This window comes from Stegastes partitus, unplaced genomic scaffold (assembly GCF_000690725.1).
Source record: "Stegastes partitus isolate 25-593 unplaced genomic scaffold, Stegastes_partitus-1.0.2 Scaffold181, whole genome shotgun sequence".
Lineage (NCBI taxonomy): Eukaryota > Metazoa > Chordata > Actinopteri > Pomacentridae > Stegastes > Stegastes partitus.
Window position 1 is genome coordinate 574,398 of NW_007577912.1, and position 16,106 is coordinate 590,503.

The window sequence follows — 16,106 nt, forward strand, 5'->3', positions numbered from 1 at the left end:
ATGCAGTATTTGGTGATCTGTGACCACTTCTTTTCCAATTCATTTCTATGGGAGCCAGGGCTTTTTGGAGCCAGGACTAGCGGACGTAGTGATATTACAGGTTTTTGACACTTCCAGGTTGGCTTCATTTTTCAGGGCCGGTTGCTACGTCCATCTTTTAATACAGTCTATGGTTGCCATACGTAGACGGTCTTTTGGGGTGCATTGGACCCCAAGAAAGAATATATGCAAAATATTTGTTGGTACTCATTATAGACTTTTATACTACGTTAAATACATTTTCTGATAAGTTGACGTATTTTTGGTTCCAAATGCATGACAAATGTCCCTCTTTATATATAAAAATCTTCAAAAATAATAATAAAAAACCAATACCCGTCACCTAAACCATTGGCCTGGGGTCCAAAAGACCCCAACAGTCCTGTATAGGGTTAAAGCTGAGTTTTTTCTTCCTACCATGGCAAAAGAACTGTTCAAAAGGACCTTTTGTCTTGGATTATGTGGAGTTGAGCTATACTGGGAATTCTATCTATATAAATAGAACTGAATTGAATTGAAAATTGGAAAACATGGACTCGTCAGGCCCTGGTACTGAGTAGGCCGAGCCTTATCTGACTTGTTAAGACTTGTCAGGGAGATGAAGAATTGTCGTTAGAAGCTGTGAGCTGCATAATGACAGCTCCAGAGCGGACACAATCTCTGATTCTTGAAGTAGCCTTCTGGATTTGAAAATGAGGCTTACTCATATCTACAAAAAAGACATCAAAGTAATTCCGGCTCACAGGTTCCACTGTTTAAAAGGTAATTTTGCAGTCAAGGGAAGCTGGAGGAGTCTTTTATTGGTTAACTTCTGACTTTCAGAGCCCATACTTTTTCACACATAACATTTATGTATTTTAAAATAGGATAAAAAAAAATGAAAGCACAGTAAAGAAAGGATCTCTTTTTGTTCCACTCTCGCTTTCTCACACACACTGGGTGACAGATAACACAATGATCAGGGGTACAGTGGAAGTCACGCATGCTCAGATGCTCAGACGTTATGATTAGTTCTCCCCCTCCTCTCCCTCTCTCTCTCTCTCCCTCTCTCTCCCTCCCTGTGTCTCTTTCTGATCAAGCTGAGGAGGAGCATCTGTATCAGTGTTCAGAGTGATGGACGGGCAGCAGGTCGCCATAAAACACACATCTTCACTCCACACAGTGTACTGAGGTGACCGCAGGCTGAGGCGCGCCGCGGCGCCCTTGGAGGAGGATCTTGACTGCCGCAGGAAGAAACAGAGAGGAGGCAGAGGATTGTAGAGGAGGGAGGGTGGAAGATCAGAAGAACAAATGGCCAAGAATAGATGATGGAGCGCTGGCAAATGACTGAGGTTGACCGCGAGTGAAGTTGGTTTTTGCGGGAAAGCAGGTGAGTGGAGGCGGAGGAAGGTGTGTGTGTGTGTGTGTGTGTGTGTGTGTGTGTTTAACGGTAGGTGTAGGATATAAATAGTTCCTGATGGTGAATTGATTATGGCACATAACGCACTAACAGGCAATTACAGCGACACGGTAATTGGCAACGCGTCCGAGGAGTCGGGGGTCCATTGATTGTGCCAATCCACGAGCGCACGCAGAGTGTGTGTGAGCGAGAGCGCGCTTTTCCCCATTCAAGAATTCGTCATGGGTCACGGGTCGGGCTGTCATTGTAGGAATATGACACACACATGACGTGTGGTGCATGCAAGAGAAAAATATATTTTTTAAATAAAATGTCAAGGTGTGCCAGGAGCGGGAATCGAACCAGCGTCCTTGGCCGTGCTGGTGGCGCAACAACAACCGGGGATGTAACGTTTCAAGCTGTAAAACAACTATTTGATTCAATCTAAATGCGGCAACACGGGCAGCACAGCCCTCCTGTTTTTCACTGAGGGTGTGTGTGTGTGTGTGTGTGTGTTTGCAACCCTCTGGCGTCACTGGGGCGCATCACCGAGAAACCCAGATAACCTTGAGAATAACATCTCACATGCAGACATCTGCTCACTTGGATTTACGTCATAACACATCATAACATCCAACAACTTCACACATATCTTGGCCTCTATAATAAAACACATTGTGCTGTATATTAGAGCCAGTCAGTCATACTTTAACTGTATAAACTTTGACAGCTGCATAATGCTTTCAGACTGTTCAATTATTAACAATGTAAGAGTGCCTACAGTGGCTTATTAATACTCCATATCAAAGATGCTACTGCTTTTAAAGCAGTGTAAGCCCTTAGAGGATGTTTGTCAAATAAACACACTAGAAAATGCATCTTTATGTAAGTACACACACACACACACACACATGCCATGAGGTTCCTTTCTGTTAGATTTTATCAGAAGAGCTTTCTCTAGAAATCCACACTTCAGTCTCTCTGCTGCCGTAATCACTTGGTTCAGGTCTGCTGTTGACTCGCAGCGGCTCACTTTTAGGGTTGTGTAAGGTGTGAAACAAGCTTTTTGAGCCTGGAAGCAGCAGCACTGCAGAGGCAGGCTGCATCATCATCCAGCACGATAACGGACTGAGAGAGTCAGACACGCGAGGAACATCCCGATCTCTCTTTTTTTGTGTGTGTTTTCAGCTGATAAGATTTCATCCAACCTTCAGTGAGAGTAAATGACGGGATCATCTCAAATGTCACCAGAGCAACCTCATGCCAGTGGCTTTTTTACTTCATTCAGCAAACTGTGAAGTGCCTGTAGTGAAATCATACAGTCACAGTTCATCATCTCATTCAATCTGATTTCTGTTCTCACCATTTTAAGGCATGCTTCAGTTGATTTAGAGTGAAGCTGTGGAAAGAATAAGTCACTTTTAAGTCACTCAGGCGGCACAGCTTCCTCAAAACACCCTTTTTCAAAGAAAGGCAATTGTAACCAGTTCTCTATTATATATTTTGGAGTACTTGCCATTAACTAGAGAGCTAAAAACAGCCCTCGTACCACGAGCTTCCAAGCTGTTACAACTGCCTCAACAAGGCCATTTATGCTGATATGTGGAAATACTCTATTTCTCCAGAGAGAGCAAGGGCCACATCGCCAGCCACAGTTCCTCCCCCTGCTTCCACCAAATCAAAAAGACTGCACCACTAATGATCTGAGAAACAGCAGTGATCTGCCAAAACCAGTCGCTTTTCCTCTGCCCGCTGCAGTCACATCATTCATCTACATCCTCAAACAGATCAGGAAAAACATAGTGAAACTGAAAAGCCTCTAAACTCTCTGATATGAAGGACGTTTGTCACACATGTAAAAGATGTGGGATATGTAGAGGTTTTGCCATATTGTGGTAGCTTTCCCATCAACATCTGTGGTAGATTTGTATGATTTTTTTTTTTTTACATTTATATACCTGAAGTTTAATTCATTGAAATAACCCAAACCTAACATTTCCATCAAGTTAATTTGTTAATTAACAGTTTCTTAATCGATTTTTCCAGTTGTCCTGATAGAAATCATGGCAATACAGTTTACCATAAAGAAATATTTTATCATGATAAAAGATTTTATCCATGACACCCAATCCTAGTGCTTGTTTGTATTATTTTAACTATTCTTCCTCATTTTTTTTTTTTTTTAAGTTAAAATTCTTTTTAAAAAAAAATGCATTCATTGCTGTTGAAGTTGCAGCATGAGAAACTGCTTTTCTCTTGCTTTACTATATGTCACCTGTCAAAAAAAATCACAGCACACTGGCCACTTTTTCAGGAACCCATGAGAGTTTTGGAGAAATTGCAAATTCATCTTCAACTTGCAAACTATTATTAATTGTGAAACATGATGCTGCGGCCATCTGTGTCAACAGAGCTCACAAATTACTTTTGTTAAATGGACTGGCTATGATGAAGTGAACAAGTATAACAATAATGATTCAAGTCAGGAACCTTACACTTCTCTTAGTCATTATTCAGAAAACACATTTCAGTAAAAAGCCCTTTCATTTATGTTAAGCTATTTTTTCTGTAGATAATACAGACAAGTTAAAAAAAAAAGAAGTATGTAATGCCACACAACTCTAGGGAAATAACTGAGCAGCATGCTCTACATGCTCGTGCATGAACAAACATTATGTCATCTGAAAGTGTTCCCCATTCCCAGAGAAACTGGTGGTCCGTCGAGTGTTTTACAACCTGAAATGCAGCAGTGGGAGTGAGCCTCAGAGCACCTGCATGGCCGAATTGTTCTGCCGCAGAGAACCATACATCAGTTATAAGTCAGCCACCCATGGAGCATGCAGAACCTTGAAGACAAAAGTTAAAGAGAGACGGAGAAAGAGGAGGAGATGGTTGAAAGAAACGTTATGGAGCAGGCGGCAGATTAGATGAGACACTGAATTCTTGTACACCTTTTTATGTAAAAGCCAACACATTTTGCACAAATTGACAGACAAGAGTGAGCGAGGTCACTGGAATGAGGCAGAGGGAAGGAGTCATTAGAGAGAGCAGGATAGGAGACAAATGAGGCAGGAAGCAGTGGCTTATGTAACTGTCATTGCCAACCATCTCTAAGCCCCCATGAAGGTCGCGTTATCCAAGAAGACTGAGAGGAGCGATAAGGCCATTACGATTCTGTATAATTCATTTAATAAGGGCTTAATGTGAAGTCTCGTGGCACAGACGGAAAACGGTTAAACTAGTGATTGATCACATGGGTAGAGCTTACGTACGTTCCCTGGCAAACACGCAGGGCACATGGGAAGATGTGAGTCACTGCTATTATTATCTCGGATATTAAAGATATATGAGATATCAAGCAGGATCCCAGAGAGAGGCAGCATGACGGAGAAAGAAGAGAGAGGGTTTGCAGGGGTGTAAAACATTAACTGGATATGGAGCTAAAAGAATTTCCTTTTTTTTCCTCGCAGGTGTCCGTCTTGTCTCAGTTTTCAAAAATGGAGTCCACTCACCTCCTGGGCGGCTCTAAGAAGAGGGTAAAGATCCACCCTCACACTGTCACGGCCAAATACGCCACACACACCCCCTACTCTCCTCAACCCGGAGTGCACACACACTTCCCCCAACCCGGGGATGACGGCTACGATGACGCTCCATCTTTTGAGGACTTTGGCTCGTTCCTGGAGGAGACGTCAGACAGAAAACAGCTGACGGAGAGCCGGAAGTGGCCTCTGACGCTGTTTGGCTCTAAAGACAAAGACAAAGACACATCCCACAGACCTCAAGCTGCCGGGGGAGGAGAAGGGAGTGAGGGGGGAGCCAAAGCAGCAAAGGGGACCGGGAAAGGAGTAGGGGAACAGCTGGCTAGTTTTGGTGAGGCGTCAGTGTCGGCGTCTCGGCTCACCTGGGTGGGGTTGCTCGGGGCGGCGCTGGCACATGGCTGTTTGATTGTTCTCACCCGTGTGGCCTCCGAACGCTTCAGCCTCGGCCCCCTGTTCCTGCTCTTGGTTCGGTCCATCGTACAGCTCCTGTCTGTGGTTGTACCGCTATCCAGGGGGGAGAACCTCTTTGGACCAGAGGGCTATCGACTACGTCTGCTCTGTTATGGCGTCTCCTACTCCCTCTCCCTTTGTTGCGCCTACGCATCCTTAACCTTCGTCTCCCCCGGAAATGCTACAACAACCTGGCGCCTGGCGACCACGGCACTGTCGGCGACCCTTGCCTTCCTGCTCTTGGAGGAGAGGCTGGGATTGGCTGATGGGATCACCATAGCCGCGGGGCTTTGCGGTTTGGGCCTTGTGTTACTTCCCACAGCAGATGAGAGTAATTCAGATTCACCGACTGACCCGGTTGTGTTCTGGAGGGGCGCCTTTGGATGGTCCCTTTCGGCACTCGCAGGGCTGTGGATGGCCCTGGCGCTGGTCGGGTACCGTTCCCTGAAGGAAAGGGTGGGAGTCGGCACCGCTTTGTTCACAGTGAGTTGGACAGGCTGCCTGCTCGCCCCAGCCTCTTTGGTCCTGCTCCAGGAAGGCTGGTCCTGGCCTACGAGCGCCCCAGCCTTGGGCCTGGTCCTGGGTCTGGTCGTCTGCTCGGTTGCGGCCTTTCTGGGAATGACGCACGCCCTCACCCGACTCCACCCGGCGCTGGTCTCCGCCTCTCAGAGCCTGGAGGTGCCTCTCGCCATGCTCCTGCATCTGGCGGTGCTGCCGGTGGCTCCCACTGCACCGGAGGTCGTGGGGAACGTGATGGTCCTGCTGAGCGTCGGGTGGCTGGTGGCGATGAAGCTGCTCCCCTCTCGAGGTGCCAGCCGGCGCCAAAGGGAGGAGTACGAGGAGATCCTGGACTCACCCATCAAATAGACACCTCCTTCCCTCAATCCCTCCTTCATGAGATTGATTCCAGTGTACATAAGAGACTGCTAAATGTTTATTGGAGCTTTAACTATTTTGTATCGTCCTCTTTGCTTTTTGAGAAAGTGCCAATATTGTGTTGTCTGGTATGGTGACTAAGTGATGTGATATTAAAATCTCTCTGATGAACACAGTGCATTCTTGTAGCCACTTGTAATCACTACCACCCTACCCTCCCTACACCCCCTCCAAGAGTTTGAGCGAGTGTGTACTCTGGCTACATTTCTCGAGAATGTAATGTCAGTCACTTTTAGCGGCCAGCTGAGGTTTAGCCAAGGATTGATGCCATCTATTTGTCTGCTGGCTGCTGATGAGAAAGAGAGAGAGAGGGAGAAAAAAAAAACAGAAGACGGGAGGCAGAGGGAGAGGAGCGAGATACACAGTCAGAGGAAGATAAATGGAGGAAGAGCGAGAGAAGATGATGGGATTGGCATACAGATAAGAAGCAAGGGAGGAGGAAGAGTGATGGGAGACGAGGAAACAGAGATGAAAGGGAAAGACCAGAATGAAAGGAAGTCAGGATGGAAAGCAAAGGCTGATGATGGCTGGTTATTGTGCTTCGTCTGGCCAGCTGGCTGATAAAAACACAGTTACATGTGCCGGGAAGAGTCATTATGTCTAATAACTACCTGCCAGACACATAAGCACCGTATTTTTCTGGGTCTGTCCTCTCTCCTCATCATTAGCCTCCTGCTTTCCTCTTTGTGTCTTTTCCTCTCTGTTAAAAGTGAATGAACAGCACACGACAAAGCGCCCATTCACCGAAAATCCCCCCACATAGTGCACAGATGGAGGCTTTTAATGAAATGAAAGCCTCCGAATGTTTGCGTGCATGCTCGGTACCGTGGTGAAACAGGTGTAGTATAAAGCCAGTACACGAGAGAGACACCTCCTCGCTCCTCTGCAGCTTGTTAGTTGTGACATTTCACAGAAATAAAGGCCAGAAAAAGACATCAGATCCTGCCTGCAGTTTTCCACCCAAGTGCAGATTTATAAAGGAAAGTGCATGCACAACACACACACACACATGCACAGGAATGGGCACGAGTATACATTTATATAGCACGGTTGTAATCCTTTCATTGGTAAATGTTTCTGTGATGTCAGTGTGCTGGCCTAATTAAACTCACATATGGTTAAAATGTTATTTGTCGGTACATTTTGAACAGTGGATTAATGTAGCTGCACTTCAGGACAATCTTGAGGTATTTGTACTTTACTGGAGTACCCTCCTGTTCTTGTACTAGATTTCAGGGGAAACCACAGGACCTTTTATTCTACTACATTTAGTTACACCTTTAGGCTGTGAGATTATGTACAAAAAGTACTGCCAGTGCAGAAAGTATGATGCTTTGTTGTAGATTAAACTACCTAAATACAAATTATTTAAAATTAACTCCCTCACAACCACCCTTTTATGTTAACGTATCATCAGATAATATAATAATAAATCACTGACAGGAGTCTTTCTGCTGTGGATAGAGGACTTTGGGGTAAATTCAGTTGATAATACATGCAATAGAGTATTTTCTTTTTACATCAGGCTTTATTATTACTTCTACCACTGATTTTACTATGTTCTCATCTTCAGTCTCCCTTTCTGCTTTCTTATTTCCTCTTCTACACTTGTGAAACTCCAACAAACAGAAGTATAAATACATAAAGAATTAATAACGCGCTGATGTGGGACCAAAAACCATCACACCAGAAACTGTAAAACATACGGAAAGTACCTCCAGCTGCAACACCAGCCGCTCTTTGTGTGTGTTTTTTTTTTTGTTAATATAATGAGCATGCATGTATGTGTGAGTATGAGGCTTAAGGTGGGACGGGGGTTGCAGTTTAATGTTGTTCTGGCAGCATCTCATTCATCATAAACACTCTGAGCATCGTAAGTCGTGGCCTTTCTGCATTCAGACACTGTTAAAGCAGCTAATGAGCGGGAGAGACCTGCCCACAATTAAACACAGTCCAAAACCTCTGACACACCTTCTTGCGGCTGCGGGCATTCGCAGTCATCACCGCAACTACACAAACACTGAGACGGTGGTGTAAACTCTGACACGTGCAGGAGAGGATGAAGCACACGCATTGAAAAGTGTAAACATGCACACGAATGTACAAAGCTGAAAATGGGTCTATTTACTGTGTAGGAGGAGGGAGGAAACCTTTCCATGAGGCTGATTTGGTTTGTTCAATTAACTTTTATTCATTATTGCAAACCCACAATATTTATGGTACATTTAAGTTCATTGTCACCAGACACAAACAAGTTCAGCTATAAAAAAAAGGTTCTCGAAGAAAAGAAACATAAAAAATAAACATGTGCAAAATGATTATCATTAACAGAGTGTTCCCAGTCAAGCTTTTTTTGTTAGGCTTCCCCTCTGGGCAATTCATGTGTCTCCTCTGTTCTTCCTCAGTGTTCCTGCCTCCTCTATCACTTTGCTCAGCTGCAGGTGAATCCTCTGCAGATCTGTTGCTATAGCAACAAGAGCCCTTTCCATTGTGGCCATGTCCAGTGGTGAAGTCACTTCCTGCTCCTTCAGGCCAGATGGGAACGGTTTCATCCCCAAGCCAAACGCTGCTCCCAAACCTCCAGGTCTCATGGTTGGCTGGTTTCCCATCCTGCCGTCTGCTGGCCCGGATGGCAACGCTTCCTCCAGCCTTTTCAGCCGGGCATTCTCCTCATGGCTGCTGCGCAGGAGCATGTGAAAGGTGGCGTTGAACCTCCTCTCCCTCTCCGCTTCCTCCTCTCTGAGCTCCACCAAGCCTCGCTGAAGCCTGAGACTTGCCTGCTCTGCTTGTGCCCTGCACGCCGACTCCAGGCTGGGTACGCACTGCTGGCACGTTCCCTTGGCCAGCTTGTCCACCTGGTTCCTCAGAGAGAACATTCCTCCACAGCACTGCTCCATAGATTCCAGCAGCATGTTCTGTCTCATGTGGGAGTCCTCCAGAGCGATGAAAAGCTTGTCCCAGCGGGTGAATTCTGCATTGCATGGCGTGGTAGGAGACTCTCCTGTAACTGACAACCACATAGGTGCATCAATTATACAGTCTTAAAGGCAACTAGAGGATTATGTAATATCAACATCCAACAAAAAGGAATCATCCATTTAATTTTTAAGAATATACAGCCCACAATGGAACTTGTTTGTATAAATCTGGCATCAATGTAATACTCACAATTTCCCACAGATACTTAAATCTTGTTACAGTGGAATAAAATAAGAATATGGGTAACAAGAGAGTAGCAACTGTACATTTTAAATGAAAGGAGAAGTACTGGGACATAAAAAAAAAGGAAAAAATTATGTTAGAACTGGCCTACTAAACCTCAGAATGAATTATGATATTTCACAGTTACAATATGCGAATAAAACTGTGGGGTACAGCAAGGTAGTGCAAGCAGCTTTGGGAAATCATTTAAAGCTCAGATGGAAAAAGTCACAGAAGAACTAGTTAGAAATATAGATGCTGGGTTCCCAAAATGACACGAGGGGTGCTCACTAATACTAAGACACAACTAATTTCATTCTGTGGGGTAGGGGAGGGGTTTGTCGGTCTGTAGCAACTTATTCATGGTGGATTTAAACGGTGAAATGTTCATCCAGTCCACGGGCAATTTAACCTACCAGCTTGTGCTGCATAGACCGACTGAACTGTAGGTGCTGATTCTTAGAGCAGGAAAAACAACTGCTGTTGCCCTTTGCTCATGGTATTTATTGGTAAGATTGGCCCAACAAAAAAATGGCGCTGACCTGACAAAAACAGTTGTTGCTTTCATGTCCACTCATAGTACACATTGCAGTCTCACTCATTTGCCCTTAGCTCATTATAAATTACCCAAGATTGCTCCCTCGCTTCCCATAGTCTTGCTCTCTTCCCCCTGCACCTACATTTAGGTGCCAGTATGAATCAATAAATATTTTATTGAGGCCTGACTCAGACACTGTTGTGGGATGTGTTAAAGTGTAATTCATGCAGCCGAGCGCACAACAACTCAGAAAAACATACATTTTACGCACGCATGGCATTAAACATACTTGAGTATTTTGTTAAATTCTTTATTTTTTCTCTGTAAAAAGTGCAGCATCAGGTTGAACATGAGTTGCAGCAGAACTCAAAACGTCCTGTGATCCTGTTATAATTGCAGTAAATAGCTGTGACCAGAGAACAGAGATGCTTCGGCAGTTTTCCAGCTTTTTAGATACACAATGTACAATGCAAGTCGCCTCTGATGGCAACTGCATGAGAATTTACATTCCAATATACTGTCATATGTGAATGGAAGTAGACCAAGAGTCTTGTGCAACAACATCATGGAACACCATTACCTACCTTCCAACATGAATGAATCATTTTGTGCTTATGCGGGTTTTTCTTTTTTCATAAAAAAAAATATAAATATATATCGAATTGGCTCGGCTAACTGAGGCATGGTAGCTGAGGACACATTCTTCACAATCGCCCATCTGTTCAAACAAACAGGGAACAGAAGAGACAAAAGAACACATAAACAGAACTCACCCTCCTGCTGGCCCTGAGAGATCTCGTTGTCATAGTTGTCTGCGTAGTTCCCCTCGTACTCAACCTCATTCACACACAAAGATGAACCCACGATGCCAAGAACGCACAGCGCCCGCCAGATCTCCAGCACATGCATGATGGAGCCCCTGATGCGTGTCGTTTCTTTTAAATTTGTTGGGTTTCAATGCATGTATCAGGAAAATTTGTGACCCAGTTTCCCCTGCTACTGCACCCTCCAGCTGCTCTCTATTTTCTTATTCGCCCCCCTTGACTTTATGTAAAGCTCGTCTCACTGAGCCAACTGTTGCGGGTGCTGACTTATAAACCCAGTGAGAGGGGGAGGAAGGAGGGAGGAAGCTGAGGAGGGTGGGACAGAGCTGGGGGTGCTGTGGAGATTGGGTGAGTAATGCTCCGATGGAGGTAATATGTCAAAAGTCAAACTGGGAAATGTGGCCATTATGGGGAAAGAAAGGGAGAGTTAGAGGTGCACAGGGAAAGCTGGGGTGAACATAATTCTCTCTATAGGACATTCAGCATTTAAATTGGTTTAAGGTGCAAGGTTGGGTGTTGTTTTCGCTTAATGAAATGTAGTTGCAACGTTTATAACTCTGATTCAACGAGAGCGATAAAAATAAAGAGTTAGTTTACATTCATGTGCTGTATAACCACTTACAGACACATCATCAATTAATTTTCTGCTTTTCTGTATTAGCTTTTTTTTAATTATCAACAACTTGTAATACTTTTCTCTCGGCGAGAAACACAAAACCCTACAGGCACATCTACACTGTCTCCATAGCATACTTGAATCAACACACTCCCTCTAGATCAGTCTCCCTCTTTAACCTTTTTACTGATGAGTCAGAGTCACTCGCTGCGCTCCGCATCGTCACCAAATCCTTTACCCTAAAAACTGCAACACTGCAGAGTCTGGATTATATTTTAAGCTTGCAACGATTATGTTTTCACTATTTGAAATCAAATTTTGTTGCTAAGCAACACTGTACAAGTGTGCTTTTTAGCTCCTTTTTTGTATAAAGTTGCTTGGTGACACTGTTGATTAACCTTGAGTAAGAATCAGGAGTTACTGCATTCTTTGCACGGCCAACTGACCTCCTTCTTATAAGCAGAGAATCTGGTCGACAGGTGTTGGGGGTTGGGCGGCAGAAGTAGGACATGTCAAGGTCAGAGGAAAAGCCTTGACCTTTCTCCCTGCAGACCTCCAGACTGAGCTACCAACTGCAAATGTCAGCATGTCACGATGCTTGATTGTCTCTGTCTGGCTGACTATAATTGTAGCAGGGGGACTAACTAAGGTGAGGCTGGCAGATTTATCTGAGGAAAAGAGAGAACCTGCAGGAAGAGGTGGATATGGAGAGCAGAGGTAGAGACAGAGAGGTGGACTGTTGGTGAGGAAAGGTGCAGAAGGTCGGGGAAATATGTATAATTTTTCCTTTCCTACTTGCAGCAAAACAACTTTATTGTGGGCACGAGTGTGTGCATGTCCTTGGCCCCGTTTCATGAAGCAGAAAAGCAGTTAATGTATATGTTGCAGATGTGGTATAAAATGTGGTGTTCTCATCTCATCTTTTATTGGTACCCATATGATTCATATCTACTTCTTTCTTTCAATAGGTCATCTTTTTATTTAGGACATCACGTGAGTCCAAGACGGAGTGGTCACATTTATCAGCAGGCGCCAGACAGACGGTTTACCACCCCCACCTGCACACCACACCTACAGTTTAGCTGTCACACAAAACACTCCCAGCTGGCAGCGAGGGGGAACAGCGATGAGAGATGAAGGGAAGACGAAAAAACACAAAGACAGAAAGGAAAAGGGAAAAAGAGAGAAAAGGAGCTGATGATAACAGAAGTTGGATTGGGAGAAGAGTATCCCTTTGCTCTAATTTTATTCAGACCGGAGGGAATTGGAAGATCCTGTTGTTTGGCTGGTCCTGACAAAACCAGAGATGCGAGGGAAAATGGGACAGTGGGTGTTGTCAGCAGAACGTACTAAAAAAAGCAGACGTAAAACAGCAACAGGACTCCGCTGATGAACAAACCGCATACTAACACGAAAAAATCAGCCAGCACAGGCCGGTTTATGAGAACTGTGTGGTGTTCTTGGGTGTTTCCCCTTTTTGTCCCCAATGTGTGGGACGGGGAAAGGGGAGGAAACTGTGGAGATACTGTTAAAATAAAGCGTACTGCAAAACAATAGAGTCATTGTCAGCCTATGGCAGACTTATAATAATGTCTAATCATGTTAAAATGAGTGTATTAGTTGATAATTATGGTATAGCACAACTAAAACAGTGCGATGAAAGGCACAGATTCACAGAAGTCAAAATTATTGTTATTTCAGCAGAACCTTTGAATCTTTTGATAATGCCCTGCTGAAGCAGAGGTTGTTTTATATGCGTATCTGATCTGTCAGTTGGCTGATTTAGCAATTCTCAGGTAGTACACAGAATGTGACAAAGTTCAAACTAGCTTAATGAGGTGCCTCAAGGTTCCGAGCTCAACCCACTTTAATTTGCTCTATATCTGCTTTTGGCTGCAAAGAATGTGGAACGAATATTGTTTGTTATGCAGATGATGTGAGTTTGTATATCTGTGGATCTTCTAATGAACTACAGTCCACCTTCATTGTTTTATTGTTAACTTGCTCAGCTTAAACTTGTGCTGGATGTAGCTAAAATGAGTTTTTTTGTCGTCTTTCTAATATTAGGATAACGCCTGTGGACACTGTAAATATTGATACAACTCAAGAGAAGACAAAAGAAGTTACCTTTTGCAAATTTTAAGGTATTCGGCTTGATAAACGTATGTCAAAGATACTGTTGGTCTTTTAAAGCTTGGCCAGGAGAAGGATCGCTGTCAGCTGTTACTGTTTCTTGATTTTTAAATATGAATGAATCGATACAGTGTCTTCACACTTCTGACATTTTCATTCACGTTCGTGGCATAACTCTACGGGGACAACATCATCATCTATCAACATCATTAGGTCAAAACTTTATGTGTCCAGTAATGACTGCAATATAAAGGAGCTTCAGTATTTGGCACAACAAAGCTGAGTGAGGCCAACTTCAAGGAGAAAGGGGGGCATGCGGGAGCTGCTGAATCAAAGAAATGGATACCGCCAAAAGAGGACTTCTAATGAAAATAAAACTTGACAAGTGGACTTCACTCAAAACCCAAAGGACAGTCTAACAGCCCTCTTGCTCCTAATGTCGCTATGCAAAGAGAATGCTGAGCGTGCCTGTAGATCAGGTTTAGTATCTCAGCCTGGCCCGGTCCCCAGGTAGTTAAGTGAGTACCTTTATACTCAAACACAAGGTTATCACAGAAGCTATACATCAAAACCATAAAAAGAGACACAGTGGTGCAGAAACACGAGGCCAGCGGTGCAGTGAAGATGCGCCCAGAAGAGATAAAGGGATTGCTGGCTGGGGCTGCTGTTAGGATGTAACAAAGGAGTCTGCTGGTGATGATGAGGACGGGGGTGAAGATGCAAGAGGACTGAGCAGAGGGAAGGTGCTTCGTCATGCTCAGATGCTCTGTGGTGTTCAACTAGCTCAATGAATTAACTCATTGTTTTTGTTAACCTTGAGGTTTCAGTGCTTGAGTCGTGACGATTTCTAAGGTTTAACTGTCGGACTCAGCTCATTTCTCTAAAACGTTTTATGAACTTTGACTGTAAATGGGTAAAACATACATTTAAGTTTGATTATTTTCCTATACACTACTTATCAATTATTTCTTGGCATTAAAACATATAATATAGCCAACTCAGCAGTAAAACTGATTCAATAAATACTGTGAAATCTACACAAACAGGAGAACATGAGAGGGAAAGAATGGAAGAGTAGGAGGCAGTTGGAGGTGCACGATTGAATGTTGAATGAACTGCGGCATAAATTAGAGTACAATAAACTAGTCACATGATCAGGTTGGAATATATACTCTTACTTCTTGCTGCATTACAATAAATAGAATGAGTAGCCCATGTTGTGATATTTAAAAGGTCCCATACTGTGCTTCTTTTCAGCAAATAATCACTCGTCTCACTTGTCCCGACAGTGTGTCTTTTCAGTTTTTCAGCTCAAAATACTGCAAAGATGATTCGTTTCCTCAGGACTGCTGGTTTTTGGGGCTGTTTTGCTCTAAAAAACAATGAGCTGCTGCTGTTCTCGCACATGCTGTCTGAGTTTCACAGTTTGAGCTGGACGACTTTTGGTTAGTCAGGTGTTACATAGCACCTGGGTCGAATTCTTAGTGGCTTGTAAAGCTGGGAGGTTAACTAGTTATGTGTGTGTGTGTGGGGGGGGTTAAGAATGGCAGAAGTAAATTCCATCTTATCTTGCATGGCTTTTATTTTCAAGTTTATAACAACAGCAAAACACAAAAAAATAGATTAGAACCACATGGGATCTTTAAAAAAATTCCAGCGCAAAAACAGACTATTAATAAAATTAGGTGTTGGGTGGTCATTACATTAATTCAGTTCTTCTTGTTTTCTGTACACACAGGCATCAAGAGGATCACCTAAATTTAGTTTCATAGTTTTTAGTGTCACACAGACAACGCAAATGAGCAGATTTAAAAAAAAAAATTAGGATTAGTTGTTTGACAAACATATCAGATCAAATTCAGTGTATCACATTTAGCTGCTTGACAGCCAATTCCCAAGATGTTTTGTGTTGCCAGTCCACCCCAGTGCTGGTGAGCTTCTCACATAAATCACTGTCCGGAGGTCCAGACCGGGTGCTGCTCCAATCAGGCTCTTCACAATGTTTGGCAGGAAGTGGAAGAAGCCACACCTTTGGAGCGGGAACTAACCGTGTGCAGGGGACCACACGTCTTAATCTGCACACACGTCAAAAACTAAAAATGAGTGTGGCCACAAGCTGCAGCCACAGTGATCAAACACGCCAAACTGAGCAACACTGCCATTTGGCCACAGCCTTACTTTCTGTTTATTGCTAATTAAAATGTGATACGATAAACATTAGCCATTCTGTCACGGTGACCATATTGGCATTTGTCTAAAAAAACCCCAACTATAATTCATTAGCGTTTATAACATTGTGGGATCCCACTCTTAATATTTAATTAGTCTGGTTAGTTTGCATATCAGTAACACTGTAGGGTCTTAACCTTTATATCTTATTCTGTCAGGTAAAGTTGAAGTTTTGTAGGGCTTTCATCTTAATATTTAAATCAAAATATAAAAACACAGC

The 16,106-nt window shown here is 43.7% G+C and overlaps 2 protein-coding genes across 2 annotated transcripts; one reads left to right on the top strand and one right to left on the bottom strand.

Annotated features, from left to right (window-relative positions):
* Positions 1 to 1,278: 1,278 nt before the first annotated feature.
* Positions 1,279 to 6,456, top strand: slc35g2a (solute carrier family 35 member G2a). Its single transcript, XM_008280111.1, has 2 exons — positions 1,279 to 1,408; positions 4,888 to 6,456. Exon 2 carries the CDS (start codon positions 4,915 to 4,917, stop codon positions 6,274 to 6,276), a length of 1,362 nt encoding a protein of 453 aa, XP_008278333.1. The 5' UTR covers positions 1,279 to 1,408; positions 4,888 to 4,914; the 3' UTR covers positions 6,277 to 6,456.
* A 2,055-nt stretch (positions 6,457 to 8,511) lies between these two features.
* LOC103356068 (pentraxin-related protein PTX3-like) lies at positions 8,512 to 10,993 on the bottom strand. The gene is made up of 2 exons (XM_008280119.1): positions 10,858 to 10,993; positions 8,512 to 9,352 (listed from the first exon to the last, which is right to left on the bottom strand). Exons 1-2 carry the CDS (start codon positions 10,991 to 10,993, stop codon positions 8,724 to 8,726), a joined length of 765 nt encoding a protein of 254 aa, XP_008278341.1. The 3' UTR covers positions 8,512 to 8,723.
* Positions 10,994 to 16,106: the final 5,113 nt, after the last annotated feature.